The 21,613-nt window shown below is 40.4% G+C and overlaps 5 protein-coding genes across 7 annotated transcripts in view; 3 read left to right on the top strand and 2 right to left on the bottom strand.

The window, feature by feature from the left end:
- Positions 1 to 2,046: 2,046 nt before the first annotated feature.
- LOC131891731 (aminoacyl tRNA synthase complex-interacting multifunctional protein 1-like) lies at positions 2,047 to 11,894 on the bottom strand. Of its 2 annotated transcripts, XM_059241377.1 has the most exons (5): positions 11,715 to 11,894; positions 9,404 to 9,653; positions 7,633 to 7,831; positions 4,680 to 4,923; positions 2,047 to 2,309 (listed from the first exon to the last, which is right to left on the bottom strand). In XM_059241377.1, exons 1-5 carry the CDS (start codon positions 11,748 to 11,750, stop codon positions 2,079 to 2,081), a joined length of 960 nt encoding a protein of 319 aa, XP_059097360.1. In that variant the 5' UTR covers positions 11,751 to 11,894; the 3' UTR covers positions 2,047 to 2,078. The 2 variants fall into 2 exon arrangements, with proteins under 2 accessions (XP_059097360.1, XP_059097352.1); XM_059241369.1 differs by lacking the exons at positions 2,047 to 2,309; positions 4,680 to 4,923; positions 7,633 to 7,831; positions 9,404 to 9,653 and adding an exon at positions 9,654 to 11,041 and having other exon boundaries at positions 11,715 to 11,850.
- On the bottom strand, positions 11,042 to 11,826 carry LOC131891752 (adenylate kinase isoenzyme 6-like). The gene has a single exon (XM_059241401.1). It carries the CDS (start codon positions 11,671 to 11,673, stop codon positions 11,107 to 11,109), a length of 567 nt encoding a protein of 188 aa, XP_059097384.1. The 5' UTR covers positions 11,674 to 11,826; the 3' UTR covers positions 11,042 to 11,106.
- Positions 11,895 to 12,029: 135 nt separating the features above from the next.
- LOC131891744 (transcription factor JunD-like) lies at positions 12,030 to 13,492 on the top strand. Its single transcript, XM_059241387.1, has 2 exons — positions 12,030 to 12,187; positions 12,337 to 13,492. The coding sequence occupies exon 2, from the start codon at positions 12,366 to 12,368 to the stop codon at positions 13,257 to 13,259; it is 894 nt and encodes a 297-aa protein (XP_059097370.1). The 5' UTR covers positions 12,030 to 12,187; positions 12,337 to 12,365; the 3' UTR covers positions 13,260 to 13,492.
- A 324-nt stretch (positions 13,493 to 13,816) lies between these two features.
- On the top strand, positions 13,817 to 17,263 carry LOC131891715 (uncharacterized). 2 transcript variants are annotated; one of them, XM_059241351.1, is made up of 9 exons: positions 13,817 to 14,324; positions 14,404 to 14,538; positions 14,677 to 14,826; positions 15,003 to 15,327; positions 15,387 to 15,560; positions 15,635 to 15,849; positions 15,918 to 16,082; positions 16,788 to 16,954; positions 17,047 to 17,263. In XM_059241351.1, the coding sequence occupies exons 1-9, from the start codon at positions 13,917 to 13,919 to the stop codon at positions 17,180 to 17,182; spliced, it is 1,875 nt and encodes a 624-aa protein (XP_059097334.1). In that variant the 5' UTR covers positions 13,817 to 13,916; the 3' UTR covers positions 17,183 to 17,263. The 2 variants fall into 2 exon arrangements, with proteins under 2 accessions (XP_059097334.1, XP_059097343.1); XM_059241360.1 differs by lacking the exon at positions 14,677 to 14,826 and having other exon boundaries at positions 13,822 to 14,324.
- Positions 17,264 to 19,231: 1,968 nt separating this feature from the next.
- LOC131891041 (A disintegrin and metalloproteinase with thrombospondin motifs 9-like) overlaps positions 19,232 to 21,613 on the top strand; it is a 35,494-nt gene continuing 33,112 nt past the window's right edge. Inside the window, exon 1 of the mRNA XM_059240534.1 lies at positions 19,232 to 19,815. Coding sequence (XP_059096517.1) covers positions 19,596 to 19,815 — 220 coding nt within the window. The 5' untranslated portion in view covers positions 19,232 to 19,595. The remainder of the gene's footprint in view (positions 19,816 to 21,613) is intronic.

Here is a 21,613-nt window from a genome sequence, read left to right as displayed (position 1 = left end):
ATTGTGAATTACTATATTAACTACTCACGGTGGTTATATTTTCTGGTTAAGTGTTTGCTCAAATGCCAAGACATCTAGATATGTTTTTCTTCGTCAAAGTGACAAAAAAATAACTTTTATGAAATACACATGTTTAAAAGTAGATCAGATAATTGTGTAAAATAACTTAAAGTCCATTAAAATGCAGCATTGTCAAAACCGTAGTCAATCGGTAAACGTACTCTTAGTTATGTATTGACGTAAAAATTCATAAACATCTATTCAGCACATGCTTTGTTATTACAACTTGAAAGTTCCGTTTTATACCTTAAAAGATCGAAAAGTGGCCTAATTATGTTTCCAATTATTTCCCAGGCATATTACTGTCTTTTTCAAAAAAACGGCGTGAAATTACATTTTTCCATTTTCTTTAAGATTTCTTTAAAAGCTAAAAGTAGCAAAAAAAGTCACTTAACAGTTACAAAACATGTGAAATTGCCCTTCATTTTAGTTAAGTGCCAAAAGCTACACTATTCTATCATCTTCCTGAAGTGTTTGAACGATACATGTGACAGTTTAATTTTCAAGTTTGTCACTTTTTGTTTATTTAAATTTTAGCCATAGAAACAGGATATTATGTTTCTTGGCAATTGCTTTAAGATATAACTGGAGCAATTTGTAGTCAAATTTGATGAAAATGCAATCTTTGAAACGAGATATCTTATCGTTTACTCTAATGGTTTGGATAAAATTGTAGTTGGAAAGGCAAGTAAGGTTACTCCCAACATCTATTGATTACGTTTTTAAAAATGTTATCTCTTTATATGTTTCAAGTTGATTAATGTATTAATTTGAGCTAAAATACGAGATGATATTTTGTAAAAGTTGTTTCTTTTGTTTCAATAACAACGAAAACCGTTACTAGAAGTCTTGGCATTTGCAAAAAAAAACTTTATCAGTGTTGTGGGTGCCACTGTGTACTGTAAGTGGTCTTTTCCGGCAAAGCATTATACCGGTATATTATCAAATGCGAAATAGAGTTCTGATAACTCCCACTTTTTCGTTCAAATTTGAACCTCATTGCCTTACTAACTAAATATTCGGGCATTTGCGTCATCAAGTCTAAACCATGACTACCAAGCCAAAATATTTGATATTGCTCAAGACTCGTGGTCTGCAAAATTGTACTCTTAACATACGTAAACTGGCTCGGACATACAGGGTGGAAAGAAATTAAGGGCCGCTCTTTGTCGCTTCTGAAAATCCAACCCCCTAACTCAAAGAATGACTTGATCAGATTGAATCTCCAGTTTTTAATAAAAGGGATTATTGAAAAACCTAACACCATACCTCGATTGATTCGAATTTACTCCAAAGGAGATTGGTAACCTTCTGATGTTTGCCCACCTAAAGATTGAGTCCTGAAAATCCAGATTTCGGCCATTAGCCGGGTCTGTTCTAAAAGGATTTATAGCATTTGCATGAGGATCTCCACTCTCAAATCGTTTGAGGATGATCACTGAAAGGCTCACCAAACGTTCCCTTGTCTTTACCGGCCTTCAGGATGCCCTTAACCTTGGTTCTGACCTTCAGACTGCGCTCACTTGAATTTTCAGACATTGTTTTGACGGCACTTTATCAGAGGGCTACCCATCGCCTCCAGGATATCGATAGACCATTTGTAATATGTCACTAGGTACTTAACAGTTTCTCTTAAGGAATGCTTGTGGTTTAATGTCAAAAAAATCTTTGAGCATGGAGAAATGTTGTGAAAAACAGCCATGGAGGCCCTTAATTTCTTTACACCCTGTATTCTAAACGTTTGTCATGCTTTGAGCTTTTCAGCTTCATTTACGTAGAGGAAACCCGACTGTTTCTCAGAATACTTTCAACTTGACAAACCAACGAACGCCACGAAAGCCAGCAAACAAATCAAGTGTCAAACACTTTCATCCACCTAATAAACTTACCAAGGACATCCTTGAAGCTATTGTGTAAAGGATGTAGAAACTAGAAGACCAACAACGACTGTACAATAAGATATAATTGAAAATGAGATACCACAAATCAATGGTTTAAAACAGCTTTATTTTGCCTTTTTACTTGATTTGGACATTGCTCAGAGTCTGCGCATGGCACTTTTCCCCATTAACCGTCCAAGCCACGCCCTTGTACGTGGCTACCTTATCGCCGCTCACTTTCAAATCTGGAGCGCACGCCTCAAAGATTTTCTTCTTGGGATTGAGTTGAGCATCCGGGTTTCGGGTGAATCCGTCCACTAAAATTGGATCCCCGGGTTTGGAACTCTCAGGAGGGGAGAGAATTTCCACCTGGAAGACACAAAATGAACGTTCATTATTATTCCTCCCTCCATTCTCTCGCCTGGATTAGCGCAATAATGGAATATTCACGGAAGAACAGCTCCAAATGATTGTCTATGAACGATTTCAAAGTGGAGTAAAAAGAGAGGCGAAACCAAAAGAAAAATTGAACTTTTTGTTTGAAAGGTTATGCACCCTCGCCACACAAAACACAATAATACGTAAGAGAAATGAGCTAATGACATGAACTATTACTTTGATAGTAACTCAACTATTGCTTCATTTGTTTCGGCTTTCCAGTAGAAACAAAGCCTTACACCGAAACAATTGTTTCCTCCATTCGTTTTAAATTTGAGTTCGACTCACGCTCGATAACGTTTGGGCTGACTTGGACAAAAAAGGTCAATGGTATTCCTTAGCGCGATAGTCTATTTGTCAAGGTGTTCTGGATTTCACCAAAATATTGAAAACGAGTTTCCGCCAACTTTTTAAGCCAATTAAAACTCAATGACTTCTATTTTAATTTCCAGGTGTCAGACGGAGACAGCACAGCACGTTATACAGGGTGAGTGATAAGTTGTGCAATCCGAAAAATATAGAATTGTTGGGGTTGGGAAGGCATTATGCAATAGCGCAATTTATGAAAAATTGAGGCTCAAGAAAATTGAAACAAAACATAAACATTTTCTTTGATGTCATTTCTCTGTTTTTGATGGCAGCTCTTAAATACCTAGGGATGTCTTTCTATTGCACCATGCAACACCATACATGGGTACACTGGGCAAAAACCCTATCAAGTTTTCAGATAATTACCCAAATACATTTTGGCATTTTCTTGCTCAGAGAATCATGTGGAACAACTTTGGCTCTAGTGCTTTATTCAATTCTAGCCCACATAAAAAACTTACAATCCTCAAAATGCTAATCAATGAAAATTCTGAGCACACTTTTTTAACACTTACTTGGAAATTATGATACTATCTATTACACTGCTTCTTAGTTACATAGAACTTAAAAGTCAAATTTTCATTGTTTGGCTGCAAAATGCCCCGGTCATACCTTAACTTAAATTCGCAAAGAATTGAAAAATAAATTCAATATCACAAAAATAAAAATAAAAATTTTCTTGCACAATCTCAAAATACCTCATGTTGTATAACCTTAATCAAAATCCTCCAGAAATACTAATCTTGAAAAACTATTTTAGAATCACAAAAAGTACACGGAGCTCAATCATTATTGCTAATTTCGCAAAAATCAATGACGCCTCAAAGAATCAGTTTTTAATCAGTTTCAACAAAGCTTTCAAGAAAAGCTCAAATCTTTCAGATTGCCTGCTGCCATCATACAACATTTTGGGTTATTTTGATATTGTGCCAGGAAAATAAAACAGTCTTTTACTTTTGTGATATTGATAATGTGTATCAATTCTTTAAGAATTCAAGTTATGATGTAACTGGGGATTTTGGAGCTAAAAACGATGAAAATTGGGCCGTTAAATCCGATATAACTAAGAAGCAGTTGAATAGATCCAGTCATAATTTCTAACTAAGCCTGTTCCCAATTCTTATTAATCAGACTTTTGAAATTTAAATTTTGTAATGTTTTTAGGCATGTATTTTTTCATGTGGGCTAGAACTTCATAAAGCAATAAGACCAAAGTTTTTCCTTGTGATATTGCAAGCTTGAAAAATGCCAAGATGTGTTTGTGTCAAAAACTTTAAAGGGCGCTTTAGCCAGGTGGGACTTTGCTCAATTGTCTCAAAAACTGTATTGCGAAATAAGAAGTATGTTTTGTCCTTGGACAATTCTTGGATGGCCAGTATCACTTCCCATTTCTTCATACAATGTAATTGCCTTCAGTACCATGTCGATTGAGATTTCCCAGGACTATTCATCATCTCCTTGCTGCATTTCTCCCAAACAGTGATAGCCAATCAGTCAGTTTGATATTCTTTCATGTCCACTGATATGTTTTCATAAAGATAAGTACCCCAATCTTTAAAACAGATAGAGAGGTCTCAGGCGCAACTTAAAGATCGAAAATTGAATAACTGCAATTTGAGTTAGCAATTGTCCAAAAAGTTCGACTGCAGAACTTATAACGCACACTGTAATTCCTCGCCATGCCTGCTTCACCTTGATTCGCGCACAAACGGTTTGTGACGTCTACACGAGATTCGTTCCTGCTTCATAGATGATAACTTGTGTATAGAGAACATTGAGAAAAGGCCTAGGTTTCAATATTGATGTGGAAATTATAATATGAATTACTTTTCGATTGATTTTCCAATGGAGATTGTCAAAGTGCCGTTATTTCCAGCCACCCGGTGTAAAAGGTGTAAAATGAAACAAAACCTCAGTAGTTTAAAAGCTGACCTTATCTGGAGTAGAGGCGCACATGACCATAGCTTCGGACATGATGCCCCTCATCTTCGAAGGCTTGAGATTGCAGAGAAGGATTGCTTTCCGATTCTGCATCTCTTCCAGGGGAATGAATTTCACCAATCCCGAGATGACCGTTCGAGGCTTGTCTTCACCCACATCCACTTCTTCAACATACAAGGCATCAGCATCCGGATGCTTCGTGGCCGAACGGATCAAACCCACTCGCATGTCCAACCTGTGAAATAAATCAATTGCACGTACAATCAGAATGGATTGAAATAAAAAGTCATCGAAATTGATCAGGACATTTCAGTGAGTTAAACTTAATTTTGGTAACACACCGGGCGGAGAGGGAAAAAATTTATTCATCTTGGACTTTAAAAACATCCCAGCTTGTGTAATAAACAACTGTCTCTCTCTTTTATTGGTACAACAAAAGAAGCCATTGTCACTCGTTTGCTCGCCCTTGGCTCTTTTATCCAGAACAATACTACCAAGGCTAAAAGAAATGTGTGTTCTTGGAAACGTTGTCACAATTACCTTTTTCTATTAAGCCTTGAACCCCTTGATCTCGGAGAAATAGATCACCTTCACTTGTTTTTTTAGAATTGAGACTTAAGCTTGAAGACTAAAATATTGTTATGTATGTCCAACTATCCCACTTACTTAAACTTCGATACTAAGAAAGCATTGCACACCACAGCTCTTATGTATGTTATATACGTGTTTATATCCACATCTTGGTGGCAAAATGAGCTCAGAATAAGAGAGGTGAGACCTCTTCCTAGTCCTTGAACAAAAATAAATGCCCAAATGTTGAAAGGGATGGGAAGCGAAGCCACCGAGTTTAGGACCATCAAAGTTTTCAAGGAGACTGCCAAGGCCTCCAGGGAACTCCAAGATCGAAAAGAGGCATTGAGAGCATCAGCCATGAAGAAGAGGATACGGATAAAGTTCAGGAACACCTCCACACGGTCAATGAGACATTCATTCATTGATGATGGTGTCAAGATGGACCAATTTGCTTATCACTCTAATCTGTCTCAGGAAACGCTCCCAAGGGTCCAGAAAGGGTATGGAAGTGCATGATTAGTGTTGCAACCCCCTGGTTTAGGTTCTCATACACCAAAAGGGGAGCAAGGCTTCTGGAGGGAGAGATTTAAACCTCATGGACTTTTGTATAAAATATATTTTATAGAGCATAGACTGTACTAAGTTCTGGTTGAGTTCGACTATGTCAAGATAAAAATGGGCATGCTATGGGGCGATAAAGAAGATAATAGATACCTGTCTATGTGGCCTCTCTAATGAAAAGATTCAAGGATGTTGGTTTGCGAAAACTTGAACAAAATAACCTTTGTTGTATGGAATGGAGTCATGTTAAATTATTTTTCGATACCTTTCCCTTTTGTAAGTATATCCCAATATATAAAAAGGAACATGAATCTCAATTCAGGTCCAACAGGCGGTGAATTCCTGTGAACTTCGGTCTCTAAGAAACCGTCAATAGTGCCACTCTCCCTCGAACAATGTAGTTCCCATTACATTGTAATCCTGACAAGAACACGCTCGACATCCATATCAAATCTACTTGGAAGCTTAATCCTGAATTATTTGACGATGTAAATTCTACAGTTTGTTGTAACAAAATCATGAACAGGACATCTATCTAGCATTTTGGAGCAGCAAAGTTGTCTCGCCACCAGATAGTGGCTTTGTACAGAAAGCAGTCTTGTATGGAAAAAGTTTTGGAGCCAACTTTAAGTTTGGCAGATGGGATCGAAAACCGATTTCAGTTTGGTCTTTGGAGTCTGTTTTCTTCACAACTACGAGGGCGAATCAAGTATAGATGAGACTAGGGCTCAGAAAATGAACAAATATTTTCGAACCATGAGCTCGAGGGATAAATCTTTGACTCTTTTCCATCGAGTTTCATTTTTACAATCAAATCAAAAAAATACGTCAACAACCTTCTTCATGCTGTTGAAGTCGACATCGTTCGCTCACCCCTACAGATTTTATAAAGTTCTTGATTTCGAATCATCGAGGCCCTGTGTCTTGGCGGGTACACCTCGTGGAGAGCCCTAGATCGACGTGGAGGACATATTGAACTGTACAATGATATGGACCAATTGCTTGCCTAATGTCTTTAATATTGTTGTTCATACCAATTGACCAGGAGGTCAACTTTGAAGATGTGCTCCAGGGTCTGCTTCGTCCAGTGCCCTTGATGCGTGTGTTCGTCTTCAGTTGTCTTCATGAAATATTTTTGGATTCAAACACTACAGCTCGACAAGTGTCCCACTCCCGAGGTGTATCAAGAGCCCCCACCCCCTGAGGGCTTAGGGTCCTTTGATACCTCTATGGTCGGAAATCAAGAACTTGATGATAAAAGCCGTAGGGGTATGCGAACGATGTCGACTTCAACGGCATAAAGAAGGTTGTGGACGTATTTTTTTGATTTGATTGTAAACATGAAACTTGATGGAAGAGAGTGGAAGATTTATCCCCCGAGCTCACATTTAAAAAAAATTGGCTCATTCTAAAGTTATAGGCCTAGTCTCATGTATACTTGATTCGCCCTCGTAATTTTTGTTTGGGTATATTTGCTTTTGATATCGTCTTCTAAAGCTCTGCTTCCCCAATCACGTCAAATATCAATCGAAGGAAAAAAGGGCTAGTAAAAGCCGTGGAGATTAAACCCTGAAATATTTGCAATTCTTCATATGGAAACACAGCTTTCTTTTTTTTGTCAGCAAGCCCTTGATACAAACTTTCTTTTCACGCACCATCGAAACAACTCAACGTCTTTTGCCATTTTCTGAATGCGTTACCCAATGAGGGCTCAACCAACAATAATTATGAATTATCAAGGTTGGCACCCGTTCCAAAGGTTACTACGTACTCTCGTCAGAACTGGATATAATACAATGATCCAGCTTACCTGCCCACATCGATAGGCGCATCCGCGGATGGTTGAGCTTGATTTTCTTTTCCGCCTTCTTTGAGCTTCTTTTTATTATCCTTCTTATTGGATTTCTTCCCTTCGGTTTGTGATTGATCTTGATGAGCCTTTGGTGGTTCACTCGTTTTTTCGATTTCAGCGGAGCTAGTTTCCGTCACACTGGGAGAACTTTTGGAGACTGAAAGCAGAACAAGGCTATGGTTTTAAAGACGAAAAGCAATAGGATAAGGAAAGCAACAGGGAAATATGTGATCAATACAATTAAAAAATAGGCCGACACATTCTGTAGGCAAAGGCTTTAATCTTTGTTTACATGTGGTGTAAATCGTAACTTGGCAATGCAATTTGTTCAATATGGCACTATTGGACAAAAATTGAGCTTTAGGGCTTGGTTCAAAAGTTAAGTATTCAGAGAACATGCCATTAAGATGTGAGAATCAATCAGAATTAACAAATTTTATTATCCCCGCCTTAAACACTAACAAATACACCTGACACAAAAATTCGTTCCAATTGGTTTTTTGATAATATTTACAAGCACAATAGATCTACAAAGAATACCAATGATATGCCCAAATAAGCTTTGTAGTTTTTCTGTCTTCAAATTTGCGACGTCTTTTCGAGCTTTCTCTCGAGACGCTCAGTTGTAGATGAAGCCATGGAATTAAAATAATATCACATCAATCTTAACCATACACCATCGAAAGTCTTTTTTTTGGGAAGCTCCTAGACCATTTTCCCTCCCTCTTAAATATTAAAAAACGATATCAAGCGATTGAAAGTCAGCCAATGTTACTGGACGTGGAGCGGGTTGATTTTTTGCAGAGATTTAGACACTGAGAACCAGCAGAAATGGGGGATCGAAGGAAATCAAATCAAAATAATACCTTATCGAACGATTTGAACATAGTCAGAATAGGAGGTGTTTCTTGGATAGCAATAGCTCAAGACTACCCTATAAGTTTTTAAATTCTGATTGGATGAAGCACTATAATTACCACTAAAACAACATGCAAATGGCGACCAGAACAAATTTTGCATCAGGGTGTACTCAAAACTAGACCTCGGAAAAAAGGAAGAAAAATCCAGCAAAAAAGGTAGTAAAATCAGTCATAAAATTGGAAAACGAGTAAAATTTGTTAAAAAGGTGAAAAAATTGCAAAATTTGTTAAAAACGTGCTCAAAAATGATATCTTTTCTCCATCGTAGAAAAAAATTCAAAGGAATGAAACAAATGCATGTTTTTGTAAAATAAAGAGGAAGTTATATGTCGTGAGAACTTTTGTAAATCAAGTCAGTTATGGATTTGGTGTGAAGTGACCATTTTTCAATCTCATCAAAAGGCTTGCTCGTACTTACAACCGCATTTTAAGCAGAAATTCTGTTTTTTCAAGTTCAAACCATTGCAACAGCAACTAAAATTTTTTTAACCCTGCCCTTTTAATAAGTAAGCATGAAAAACGCCCAAAAAAGTACAAAAAAAGGATTTTTCCCCCAAAAACGAGGTTTTAGGTATTTTGTCCAAAATTTTGCCGAAAAATGTAAAAACCTTGGTTATAGGTTTTTAGCTTCTTTTTCTAGGTCTACACATAACTCAAAATGGAACCAACTTCTTCAACAATCAAAACTTTAGATAACACGAGAAATCTTTAAACTAAAGAAAGTTATTAATCAAAATAGAGCCACTGTAACATGCAATTACTAACATCAATCAATTTAGATGTAATGGTCGACTCTCAAAATTATCTACCTGGAACAGGATATTGAGGAACGCCTTTTTTGGTTTCCTCGGCTATCAAGCGACCTTTCCACGTGTCAATTTCAGTTTTCAAAGACAAGTTTTCAGACTTCAGTGTTTTGATCTCAGAGTCAAAATCCACGTTCTGGGCGACGCATTTGATCTCTTGAATCTGTTTCTTCAAGACCGAAATGAGTTGGTCGGCAGCATTGGCTTGAGCCTCCATTCGTTTTAGGGCATCACTAGACGCCATTTTAATGACCTAAAACAAAACAAAGCAAAGGGTGAAATTGATAATTTAATAACCAGATAATCTAACGTTCAATATCAGTATTTATTGTAATCTTATAATTTCGAGGAACCCTGACGAATCTCAACGGGATTTACCGCGCAAATCGACAGCTAATTTCAGACAGATCGAGTTCATCAACGCGCTATTTTTGCTTCAGCAAAAGGCTTGGTAGATCACAATCTTTTCCTGCGACTGCTTAACAATCTTGAGGCCTTGATTGGCACCCAAGAAGTGTACAGCCCCTCTCTGAAAGGACTGAGGCCCTTCTTCAAATTCGTACCGACCAGAGCCAGAAATAACCAGGAAAATCGAAGCAGAGGACCGTTTCGGGATCTCAATCATGCTGTCACTATCAATGTCGATTTTGACTACGGCAAAATCAGGGACTGGTGGATTGTAAACTGTCGTCCATTCAGTTTCTTGCTCCGGTTGGAATTTCATATCGTCGACAGGCTTGCAAGAGTAATCTAGCATTTCGATTAAGGTGGGCGTGTCAATCAGTTTGGGCGTTAGTCCAGAGCGAACAACATTGTCGGAGCAAGCCATGCATTCAATGCAGTCCCCTGATAAGTACGCGTGGATCAAATTGGGGCCCAGAAACAGAGCCTCTCCAGGATTGAGCTCGACCAGATTCACGAAATAGATGACAAAACAGCCAACGTCCTCGGGATACTGCTCAGCAAGGGTCAGGAACAATCTTTGGGTTGAATTCAGATCTGAAGTGTTTGTGGATTCCAGAGTTGTTTTGAACTTTGCAAACTCGTTCGCTATGGTCTCCTTTGGTGTTGTCATTAAGTCCTTGAAGGCTTCCTTCAGCGCCTCAGAATATGTTGATGGAGTGGCGGCTAGCAAGGCTTCGGCGACACCCTCCTTTAATATGTCTTTTAGAGGAGATTCTTGAACATTCTTTTGAATCTCTTGTAGCGGTCTGAATCCGCACAGACCTTGGAATGGGGTTAAAGCAATGGCCATCTCGGGTTTATGGTTGGGATCCTTATATATGTTAGGCCTTTCTTTGAAAAGTCGTTCAGCATGTTCCTTATTCGGATGGGCCTGAATGGATAAAGCCTTATTGACGGAGAGGACCTTGAATAAGTAGGGTAGATCTTTGCCAAATTGAGTCACTGATGAACCCAAAAGGTCTGGCTGGCTCTCGAGGAACTCTTTCAGAGGTTCAGAATTGCTCTTTATCCTCGATGGCCCACTGGGATGAGTTCCCATCCACAATTCTGCGTACGGCTGACTCTCGTCACTCACAGACTCTGGATCCACAGATCGTCTGAGGCTAAAAACTTCACTTTGGCCCCCAATCTTGCCCCAAGCATATGACTTGGTATCGCACAGCAATTCCATCATGACTGAAACAAACGAATGAAATAGGAGTTGAGATCAGGACGGCCACCGGATCAAGGCCAAAGTGCGTTTATTTCATGCTATTATCGGACTTCCATTGGTCAATCCAAGCCAAAATCCGCTCAAGATTCGATTCAATGTCACTCTTTTGATTGCTCGTCAGTTCGTGAACTATGTTTTCGTCATAGGAGTTCTTGGCCTCGTCCAAGATGGTTTGGAAGATTTCGCACTCCAGATTGTTTTGCAGTTTCTTCTCGTTATAATCTCTGGCTTTGAGTCGATCATGGAGATGGCCATTGTCGGTTCGAAGCACAAACACAATATCAAAATATCTCTCCGGAAAGAAGTCTGTTACATGATGATCTACAATGATTCCTCCCGCTCCGATCAGATCCTCCAGCTCATCCAACAACGGGTCCTCTTCCAATTCGTGACACTCCAATTCCGAATCATAGTCGCCCAAGAATCCTTTCTCCTTGGCAAAATCGCCAATACTGATCCACTTTAATCCCGATTTCTCTCCTAAAACCTTACTTAAGGTACTCTTTCCCGTGCCCGGAGTACCGGTGATCAAGATATTCGGCAAACTTTTGACTTGAGCCTGGCTCTTTCTGACTTTCTTGGCGGGGGTGGACATAATGGGGCTTTAAAGTCAGTATCAAGTACTTAAAACCTTACATGGACTGGTAATCGGACCAATAATTGCCAAGACATGAAGATTTCCCTTATTCCACGAGGTCACAGCGACCTTCCAGGGCTGCCATGAACTACAAATACTTCCCAGCAACCCTGAGAAATGTGGCAGTGTTTGCTGTTTGTTTGGCCCAATAAACGCCCTCTAGTAGTCAAATATGAAAAGACGTTGTGACGTCACTCAATTGCCCAGTTTCTTGGAAATACAACACGTCATCTTCAGCCAATCAACATTAGGGTTTCTGACGTGATTCATATCTTTGTAACCAATCGCAGAGCATTAGCACAAGGAGTGACTCATTCCTTGCCTTTCCATTGCTGTGTGCAATGCTGCAGTTGTCTTCTATTAGAAGAAGTTACAAAAGGTATCAAATCCTTGTTCCAAGGACCTGGAACAGTTGAATGGAACACACCTTAGTGACCAAATCAGATAGGATTTCTGAAAGTACCCATTTGAGGTGAGTTCAAATCATGCACTTGTGTCGATATATGTAGATATGAAAGCTTTGTCCTGACAGGGTGTGTACACTGATGAACAGTGAACACCTGTTTTTGTTGATGTATTCTAGTTGCAATTTTTTTCATGCAGTAATATTTTTATTTCCAGAGCCCGAAACAAAGAGCTGCTACCAAACCATGTCTCGACAAGCTAACAAAAGGGGTCTAACCCTGGATCTCAATTCAGCGCCCGCCGCCAAGAAGACTCGTGTTACGGGTTTGACCCCTGGCAATCCGCCCATCTTAACCACGCCTGATGTACAAATGCTCAAGCTATCCTCGCCCGATGTGGCCAGATTCTTGTCCAATCCCACTCTCACTCCAACCACACAGACGCCTTATGGCTTCAATAAGTTTGTTACCGAAGAACAGGAGCTCTACGCCAAAGGCTTCGAAGATGCCTTGAATAGCGTGAGTTCGCAAGAGCGAACCACGGACATTAGCACCATCGAAAAGGCCACGGCAGCTCACCGGTCGAATCTGGTCATTGCAGCGCATGCCATCGCCAATCAGCCGCCACTTCCGGTGACAACCCCCATGCTCAGTCAGGCACCTCCTCCAGCCGTGGTTATCTCTGCACCCACACCCAGTGTCCTAGCTGATATCTCGACTTCCATGCATCAGTCAAGACCTTCTTCAGGCGCTTCGGGCAGTTTGGATTCGTCGGAGGCGAATCTTCCAGAAGGGGTGAGAGTGAAGGAGGAGGAGGACCATGATGACGATGATGATGACGATAGCTCATCCAAGTCTGGAGTGGGCTATTCTCCGGTGGACATGGAATCCCAAGAGAAACTCAAATTGGAACGCAAGAGATTGCGGAATCGTGTGGCAGCTTCCAAATGTCGGAAGAAGAAACTTGAGAGAATCTCCCAATTGGACGAGAAGGTCCAAGGCCTCAAGAATGAGAACACAGAGTTGGCAGCCGTTGTGAAGAAATTAAAAGAGTCGGTGTGTAACCTGAAGCAAGAGGTCATCGACCACGTGAACCAAGGTTGTCAGATTGTCATCGCTTCTGATGTGTCTGCTATTTGAATAGAGAATTTATAGACGGTTTTGAAACCACGTTCGGGTGCTATTATGTTACAAAGGCGGCAATTTTTGAACCTGTTACGATAAGTCATTAATTTATGACCCAGACTACCCTGAGCTGGGTCAAAATGTTATGTTTTATGTGAGTCATGTACAAAAGAAGTTGCACCTCTCGTGTGTTTAACCAGAAATCTATATCAAAGTGTTTGCACTGAATAAAGCTATAATATCTTCGATTCGACCTCGTTGTAAATTAGATTGTTTGGGAATGGCTCTAGGTTGTTTCGTGGGTCAGTTTTTGCTCGAGAGCTTTTAAGATGTCGGACTCTGCACAACGACAAAGTCAGGAGTGCGTAGCTTTCCTTTAAGTTAGGATCAAGACATATGAGCCCCTGCCAAAATCTCCCCAAGAGTTTACTCTACTTCGGTCCAGGTCCTTGTAGCTGCGGTCTTCAGTCTTCAAGGATGTACAGTTGATCTCACAATTAGGAAGAACAGTACGCCATTCTGAAATTCACACTGTTAGGTAAACATTCACGTGATGGGTTCAATTTTGCATTCAATTGTTCATTTGTCCGAGATCGGGTCTTACTCGATCGTTCCCTTTCGAACAAGGAAGTCGACTTCAAAACAGACATCTATTATTGCTGTACGGCGATAATGTCTGAGCGGAAGACCTCCCTCAGGGATTTGCGGTTGAGTCAAGCCGCCAATTTGTTGTCCACTTCACGAGTTAAATCTACCTTGGCTCCATCGACCCTTCGAGAAAGACCCACCAAGGGGGATGCTTCATTGGGGCGAACCTTTAATGCGGCCCCTAAACAACGGCTTAACTTGTCCGAAGCCCGCAGCCGTGATTGGGTGTCAAGGGCTGATGCAGTTCTCAAAGCCAAGGAAAGTGCCAAGAAAGAAACGAAGCGGGCCAGAAAAAGACGGCAATGGCAGGAACGGCTGGAGGCCCGAAAGTCCGATGGGCTCACCGCCAAGACACCTGGGGATAACCAATCCCCTTGGGCTTTTATTCCAGACTTGGTTTTAGAGAAAATATTTCGATATCTTCCGTTCCAGGTAAGGTGATTGGTTGGATTAAAAAGCAATAATCATGGGACATGCTCGTACTCTTGATGATCTCTTCCGTAATTTTTAGTCAAAGGTGTCTGCCGCTATGGCATGTAGACATTGGAGTAGATGTATGAAGTTTCGATCGGTGTGGGCGGGATTAGTTTTTGATGATATTACCATGAGTCGAACTAGATACAATTTCGCGGGCAAGGTGTATGAGGTACATTCACCCTCTGATCCCAAAACTTCCCAGAGTGATCCTTATAACCGAATTGATCATTGTCACTGTGTTCCACCATGCCGTCAATCCATAATCTCATGTTTTCCGCCATCCATGTTCGAATTTCTAACACTCCAGTCGCGTTTGGACGCCGGTTTATCCTGCAGACTCTGGGCACGGGCTCTTTCCTTCAGATCTACTTGGGATCATTTGGAAGTGCATGAAGAAAGTCTCCGTGATGCAGGGTTAATGCATTACAAGTACAATCACGTGGCTAGGAGTGAAGAGGTATAAGTGTGATTTTCATTTCAAGTGTGTGAACCAGGCAACCATCACCAAGGCCCTGTGGGACGAGGTTCGGAGATGCATACGAAAAACATATTCCCTAAAACTGTTTCCAACTAACACATGTCATGTTTTGGTAAGACCTATCGGACATCTGAATTTCATATGATCAATTTCAGGAAGTTTTGGACACTGTCCAAGCCAGTAATGCACTGAACAAAATTGCCCACAAGCTCCGGCAAATTTCCTTCATTCCAAAGAGGAATCTCCACAACACGTGCGTGTTTCAGAGGATCATGACTAAATTCTGCGAATACAAGGGCTCCTTACCCGATGTCGAGTTGTTTAGCTACACTTTTCCATGTGACTTTGCCCGCAAAAGCAATGAAACAGATATTTACGGCACTGGTGGAATGATCCTACAAGACATGAAAAGCCTTTTGCGCCACTTTCCCGGCCTTAAGAAACTGGAACTTATAGACCTGCAACTTGACGGAGTCGATGGTGAGGTGAAGACATACAACCTTAATCATCCCATGATTTGCCACTGTTTTTTAACGTAGCTTGTCACGTCTTGGATGAGGTCAGTTCCGTGTGCGCGCAAAAGATCACCCATTTGTCAGTAATCAACACGTCTCGAAGGCCCTTGTCACTATTGGCCGTGGCCAGTTTCGTCAACCTCCGGTGCCTGATCATCTCACCCCATAACCTCGGCGACGATTTAGTTGAGTGTTTAGGTACGGATGGATACGATGATCTTAAGAGGCTTGACTCTTAAACAAGTTCCTAATCGGTGGCCTATTTCTTATAGGGGATATGCCTAAGATGAGAAATATTCAGATTATCACCAACAATTACACAGAGTGTGTCCCCACTCCAGTTGACTACCGAATCTGGAAGGAATGCCGCAAATCCAATCCAAGATTAAGAGTTCACTTGATCACGGAGGGAAAACACTCCAAAGAACTAACTTTCCAAGCGCGCGCTCCAGTTCGATCCGTGGTGTACGACACGCCTTACACGAAGGTTTGGCGGAACCAGGGCTTACAAAACCACTCAACCTCATAAACCATATTTGATGTTATTTCTTGCAGGTGTCGAATTTCTCCATTAATCTAGTGGTGGACATGTATGGAACGGATTTGGAATGCTACGCTCACAAAAGGCTGCCTCGTTTTACCATGGCCAAATCCTTTTATGACAGACCCGACACCTCTTACCTTCTTCTTGTCAGACAATGCCCCTATATCCACACCTTGGTAAGTTTTCTAAGGTTACTGGATGGTGACCAATATAACTTATGATTTGGTGAATCATTTATAGCCTTAAAAAATCGAGGCAAATGAAGCATAAATACACATCTATGTATTCAAATTATGGACTGCGTACGAATACTCTGAGGGGCCATGTGATGGTAATCCATTGAACAATCAATGCTATAGACTTGTAAACTTTCCAAACCAAAGTCCTCCAATTGACAGAACATTGTAAATGGCTTCGGCAAGCGTAAAAAAGATAACAGAAAAACAAGAAATATTCATTTCCACCTTTTTTTTACTTTTTTGATGCGAATTGACTCATTTTATGGGTAACTGGAGTCACAGCAATATCGTAGGGTGGTTAAAATGCGCACTTAAGGTTAAATGAAAAGCAAAAGTTTATGGGGGGGAGTTAAATGACAATTCTGTAGAAAGAAATATTGTCTCATTGAAAATAAATAACACCTACAAATCTAGGTGGATGTGTATACATGGTAAGTTAATCGCAACTTATGGCTCAAAATCAGAACTGTCTGATGCTTGTGAACCAGGGGCCAATCATATACCTAAAAGCAGAATTTCGAACGATATAAAACGAAATCTTTTTCCTACTTCCAATTATCACATGGCTTTAATTCACGAAACGCTAATGATCTCGAGCATTTTCCCATTTATAACATGGTTCTTTTGAACCTTTGTATTTAGATGATACGAGAAAGGATTTCATCGGCCACAGTCCTACTCATCGCTTACACTGGCAAAAATCTAAGGTTCTTTCATGTGAGAAAAAACGCAATCGTTCTCAAATGCGAATGGCCGAAAAATCCAGAGTGGAGCTGGGAATTCTACAGATGGCTTAAGAAGAACAGCAGGTCAGTTTTTTCCCAACCATTCACGCTCCTCGCCAACTGGAATCTTGTAACTTTCCAAGGAGGATTAACTCTCTGGTGTCTGATTTATTTAGGTCATACGAGGACATGGAGCGCGAGGTGTCACAAATCCTGGGATTTCGTTGGTACGCCCTGAACGACAAGCAGTTTAAGGTCACACCCCTAAATCTCAACGTGCCCTATTATTACGAAGGTTTTGACGAGCATTAATCTCTCCAAAACCGTCGTCCCTTGAACCAACAGTGGACTCGGATTTGAGCTCAAATAAAAACAAGGCATTAGTCACAACCACCGTGTTTTCAAGACTCATCTTGTGATCCTAAACATTTCAAGAACTCTTTTACTTTTGTCTGTCTCGTAGAAAGCGATTTAGTATGAGAAATCTAAGATAAATGCTTAGCGTGGCATGTTCTTTTAGATTTGAGATGGAGACGTCGAAAGTGCACCCATGGGAGTCATTAGCCCTGTGACAGAGGTCCATTGCTATTAGTCTACGAAGATGCACTTACAGGACACAATTGTCTTTCCTATGAGCCAAAGAACTGAAAACGAATCGTCTTGATTGACTAGAATTGCTCCCAAAACCTCTTTGAAGCAGGATAAAGAAGTACTCCTTATTTTTGGACCAAAAAGAGTCATAAAGTAGTAGATGGTAAACTGTAGTCATGCAATTTTTGCAGGTTTATGTTTAGACCGAGTTAAAAAAAATGAAGGCATTGCTTAATATGCTTTGAGTGTTTTTAATCATTTCACATTGTTCAAGGGTTTGTCCCTAAAATTACCTCATATCTTAAAGAGTATTCTCTTTTGAATTTCTTGTTTAAAGGGTGACCAATTTTGTTGGCACTGCGTATTAAAAGTCATTAGAAGTGCCTAATGCCCAAGGACAAATTGGCTTTGAAGGTTTCATGACGTTTTCATGTCAAAAGCTCATTGAAGTGATCAACAACACGGTTTAGAATTGGAGGAATTATTCGAGATCTCCTATAATAAAAGAATACATCTGTGTTATCATACTAACACCTTGTAACCTTGTATCTTTGGCTTTCGATCAATTATTTTTTGATTGTATGTTACATGAAACGGCCAGATTTTGGGCATCCCAATCGCAATTTTCCCATAGTCCATTCTTTATCTTCGTCTCGTTCTTGAAGTAGTGTGAAAGTTTGTCCCATAATCAATAAAATAAAATCTAGGCACTTTCATGTTCTTAGGGAGAGAACAGAAATTGGCATCTTGTCTCTTGTATCTTCAACTTGATCTCGAGCCAACTCAGAACAGTTAAGCATAAAGTGCAAAAAAAGTTGAGATGTAACTCAGACCTGACGTTGGTTGAAGCAAGATAAGCAACAACAGGAAAGTCCCATTTCAAGCATAGATGGGCATCATTGGCCAAAACGCTGACGTTGACAAAACAAGTCCAGTCAAAGTGGTTCAAAGTTGGCCAATACATTCATAACTTGATAATTTTGACCAAAAAATGACGGCTCCAATAACTTTTTTCCATTTAGTTTGAAAATTAGCTTCGTTATCAACACATTTAAAAAGATGAAACAAGAATACCGATATCATCTAAGCTAGCACAGAGAAAACATACTAGCGTTCAATGATCTGAAATTCTAGCGAAATATGTTAGTCTTTAATGAAAAATGAAAGCAATGAACTTGAAAGATAAAGATGAACAACGATACGCTGTAATATAAAAAAACCATGTAGGAATGAACGCACAACAGATAAGAATTAATGCAGAAAAGCACTATTCGCCAAAATAAAGTGCCCAGGTTTATTAAAGCTTTACCTGCGACCAACAAGTACCCACCTCTGACATTAAGAGCTCCAGTTTGAAGTCATCCAATCAACAAAAATCCAAGGTTTCAAGTGTCAACCATATTCAACCATGTCAACCCAATGCACAACATATTTCTTCTCTTCCATCTCAACGAAATCCGAAACCAATCTCTTGTTCTCGTGATCAAATGGGGAAAAACGAACGTCACGGAACCCCCAATACTCCCTCCCATTCCTGTGTAACAGTTCCATGCGCCCTCTGCGTATTCTTGTCGGTCCTCTGAAAATACATACGAGCTCTACGAAAGAGGCTGGAAAAGGAACGAACGAACGAACGAACGAACAAACGCTCATCACTCTGAGAGAAAGACCGACGGACCGACGGACCGACCGATGGACGATCTCTTACTATTTGCGAGATTCCAGGCTTGTGAGCAACGGGGCACCGTTGAGAGACTTGAGCTTAGTCGGTGGCAGGCATCAGACTGGCCAAGAGATTTCTTCGCGTCAAGAGCATCATTGTCATCTTCATCGTCAGGTCACTTACTCACTCAGTCACTAGTCAACCACTCCTGATCTGGATATTCATGCCCAGGGTGCTGCCAGCAAGCATCGATCCCTTGTCTAATCCCGTGTCTAGACTTTGGAGGGAGATGATTGAGTTTGAGTTGGATGGGACTGTCTGTTTGGTGATTTGATTTGCCCTAGTGCTTGACGAGTTCCTGAGTATTTGCGGAAGTTTGCTCACAGCAAGTAAGTTAGTATGTCCATATTTGACTTGCAGTAGCATAACAAGACTTCTTGGACAAGAGCAACGTTGAAGTGCACCATAAGCATGCAAATGAAGTGCCAGAAATTATTTACCATCGCCGGGTCGAGTAGTGCCAAAGGACATCCTCGACATTTCCGCATGAAATCCTCTTGGCCTCTGTGGAGTCTCATCTGGCTCGCTTGGTGGAGTGTCTCCAATCAGTGTTGTTCAGCCTTCATGGCCTCCATGGGCTCCAAAGACAAGGTCTACCAGAATCTCCAGCATTTCCTTTCACCTCTAGAGGGTAAGAGTTCCAGTTCTATTAATAAATAGATATATCTAGTATACAGGCTTGCATGCTAACAACTCAAACGACGCTCTTTCAAACATAATCATCCAATGTGTGGTCCAGATAACAGTTTTTGGACGCATCAATTTCTCTTTTTCCTTATCATTGTGCGTATGGGATGATGGTCAATTAATGAATAAATCCACTGTTATGTTTCAATTTTTCCGTGGTCCGGCTTTGCAAAACGGAAAGTTTCAGTTGCCACGAGAAACATGTCTCAAGATGTCCTTGCATTTTGATGCTGAAATGACAAATGAAGACAGAAAATACCCTGTCTCTTAAGGTACAAGACAAGACAAGAAGTCTATTAATGAACTCCGATCGACTCTTTTTCTCCCACTCTCCTTACAAGTTGTCCTTTTCATTGTTGATCTTGACCTTGCCTGGGTTGCCGAACAGAGACTTATTTTCGCCACTATCTTATGTACTCACATAAATTACAGCTTTGCTTGATTGCATTTTTAATTAACCCTGCATTGAGGGTCTGCCTTTGGCTATTAGCAAATGGTTTCCGTATTACAACTGTTGGTAATAAATCATTTCATAACATCAATGTATATCCTTGCATAGAAATACGCCCAAATACGATTTCGCCACCACAATCTCTTCCTACAATGGAGCCAAAAAAAACAGACACGAGGGCAGAATGGCAAAGTGAATGCAAGTATATCAAGCAATAAAGTTTACCTTTATTGGCTCCTAAATGACAATTTGACCATATTTTGCTATCAAGGCTTCACGAGTGAGTGCCTTCCTTCTACGTAAAGAATAAAATACAGACGTTTCATTCAGGATTTTGAGATACCCAGATGAAGATTTCACCTTGAATAAATGAGCGTTGTCAAGTGCGACGAGTGTAAAAGTTAATAACTTGGGTCACTTTCATTAAAACAGGCGAGGGATGAAAGGGAACGACCTCCCACCTTCCACCCATTTCAATATGGGCTCGAGATAATGTTGATGACCATCATCGAGATTTCCTCGCGAGATGCAAAGTCATGTGGAAAATGAAATATTCATCATGAGAAAAACAAAGATGAAAAGTTCTCTATCAAGGCAATCCTTTTTTATTATTTTCTCCTCCATCCTGCTCCGAGAACGGCTTCTCTAGATAAATACCTCTTTTGGTAGCGAGCCCATATTTGCACAAGGCCGGATGCTTAACTCCAAAAATGCACAAGGATGAGTGACCCAATGTTAGGGGGGTATTCAAATTAACATGGATACCATGGCATTATAGGTTATCTTAATGAAATCAGTTGCCGCTTCTTGGCATTAGAATAACAAAATACGACCTGTGTTTGATAATTGACAGAAGCTCTGCAGGGTTCACTCCAAAATCACATGGAAATAAAAATGCAACCCGTTCACGTCAAGTTCAACTTGGCATAGCTAATCAGGTTTAATTTCGATTTATTTACCCATGAGGTTGGCTGACACTAATAGGGCCATCAACCACTCCATTACTTCCCACAACCATTCAAACAGGGCAATGGCCAAGTTTTTGCCAATTAAGTCAAAATACGTCAACGAGACGCAAAAACCTCCACATATTAACGTATTTTGATGAAACAACGTGTCTAAATTACGATAAATAAGAGAAGTCTTCAATCGGCGTAAAAGGTCTCATCATTCCAGTGATCATTCATTGGACAAATGTTTCTCAGCCTTTCACTGAACTTTGCTCAAAAAAGGAATAGACATGTTTTCTGACTCCGTTAAACGCTGCAATCAAAAAGAAGACTCGGGACGG

This window comes from Tigriopus californicus, chromosome 2 (assembly GCF_007210705.1).
Source record: "Tigriopus californicus strain San Diego chromosome 2, Tcal_SD_v2.1, whole genome shotgun sequence".
NCBI classification, from domain to species: domain Eukaryota; kingdom Metazoa; phylum Arthropoda; class Copepoda; order Harpacticoida; family Harpacticidae; genus Tigriopus; species Tigriopus californicus.
Note: the sequence above shows the minus strand (reverse complement) of the source record. Positions and strands in the feature narration are given on the sequence as shown.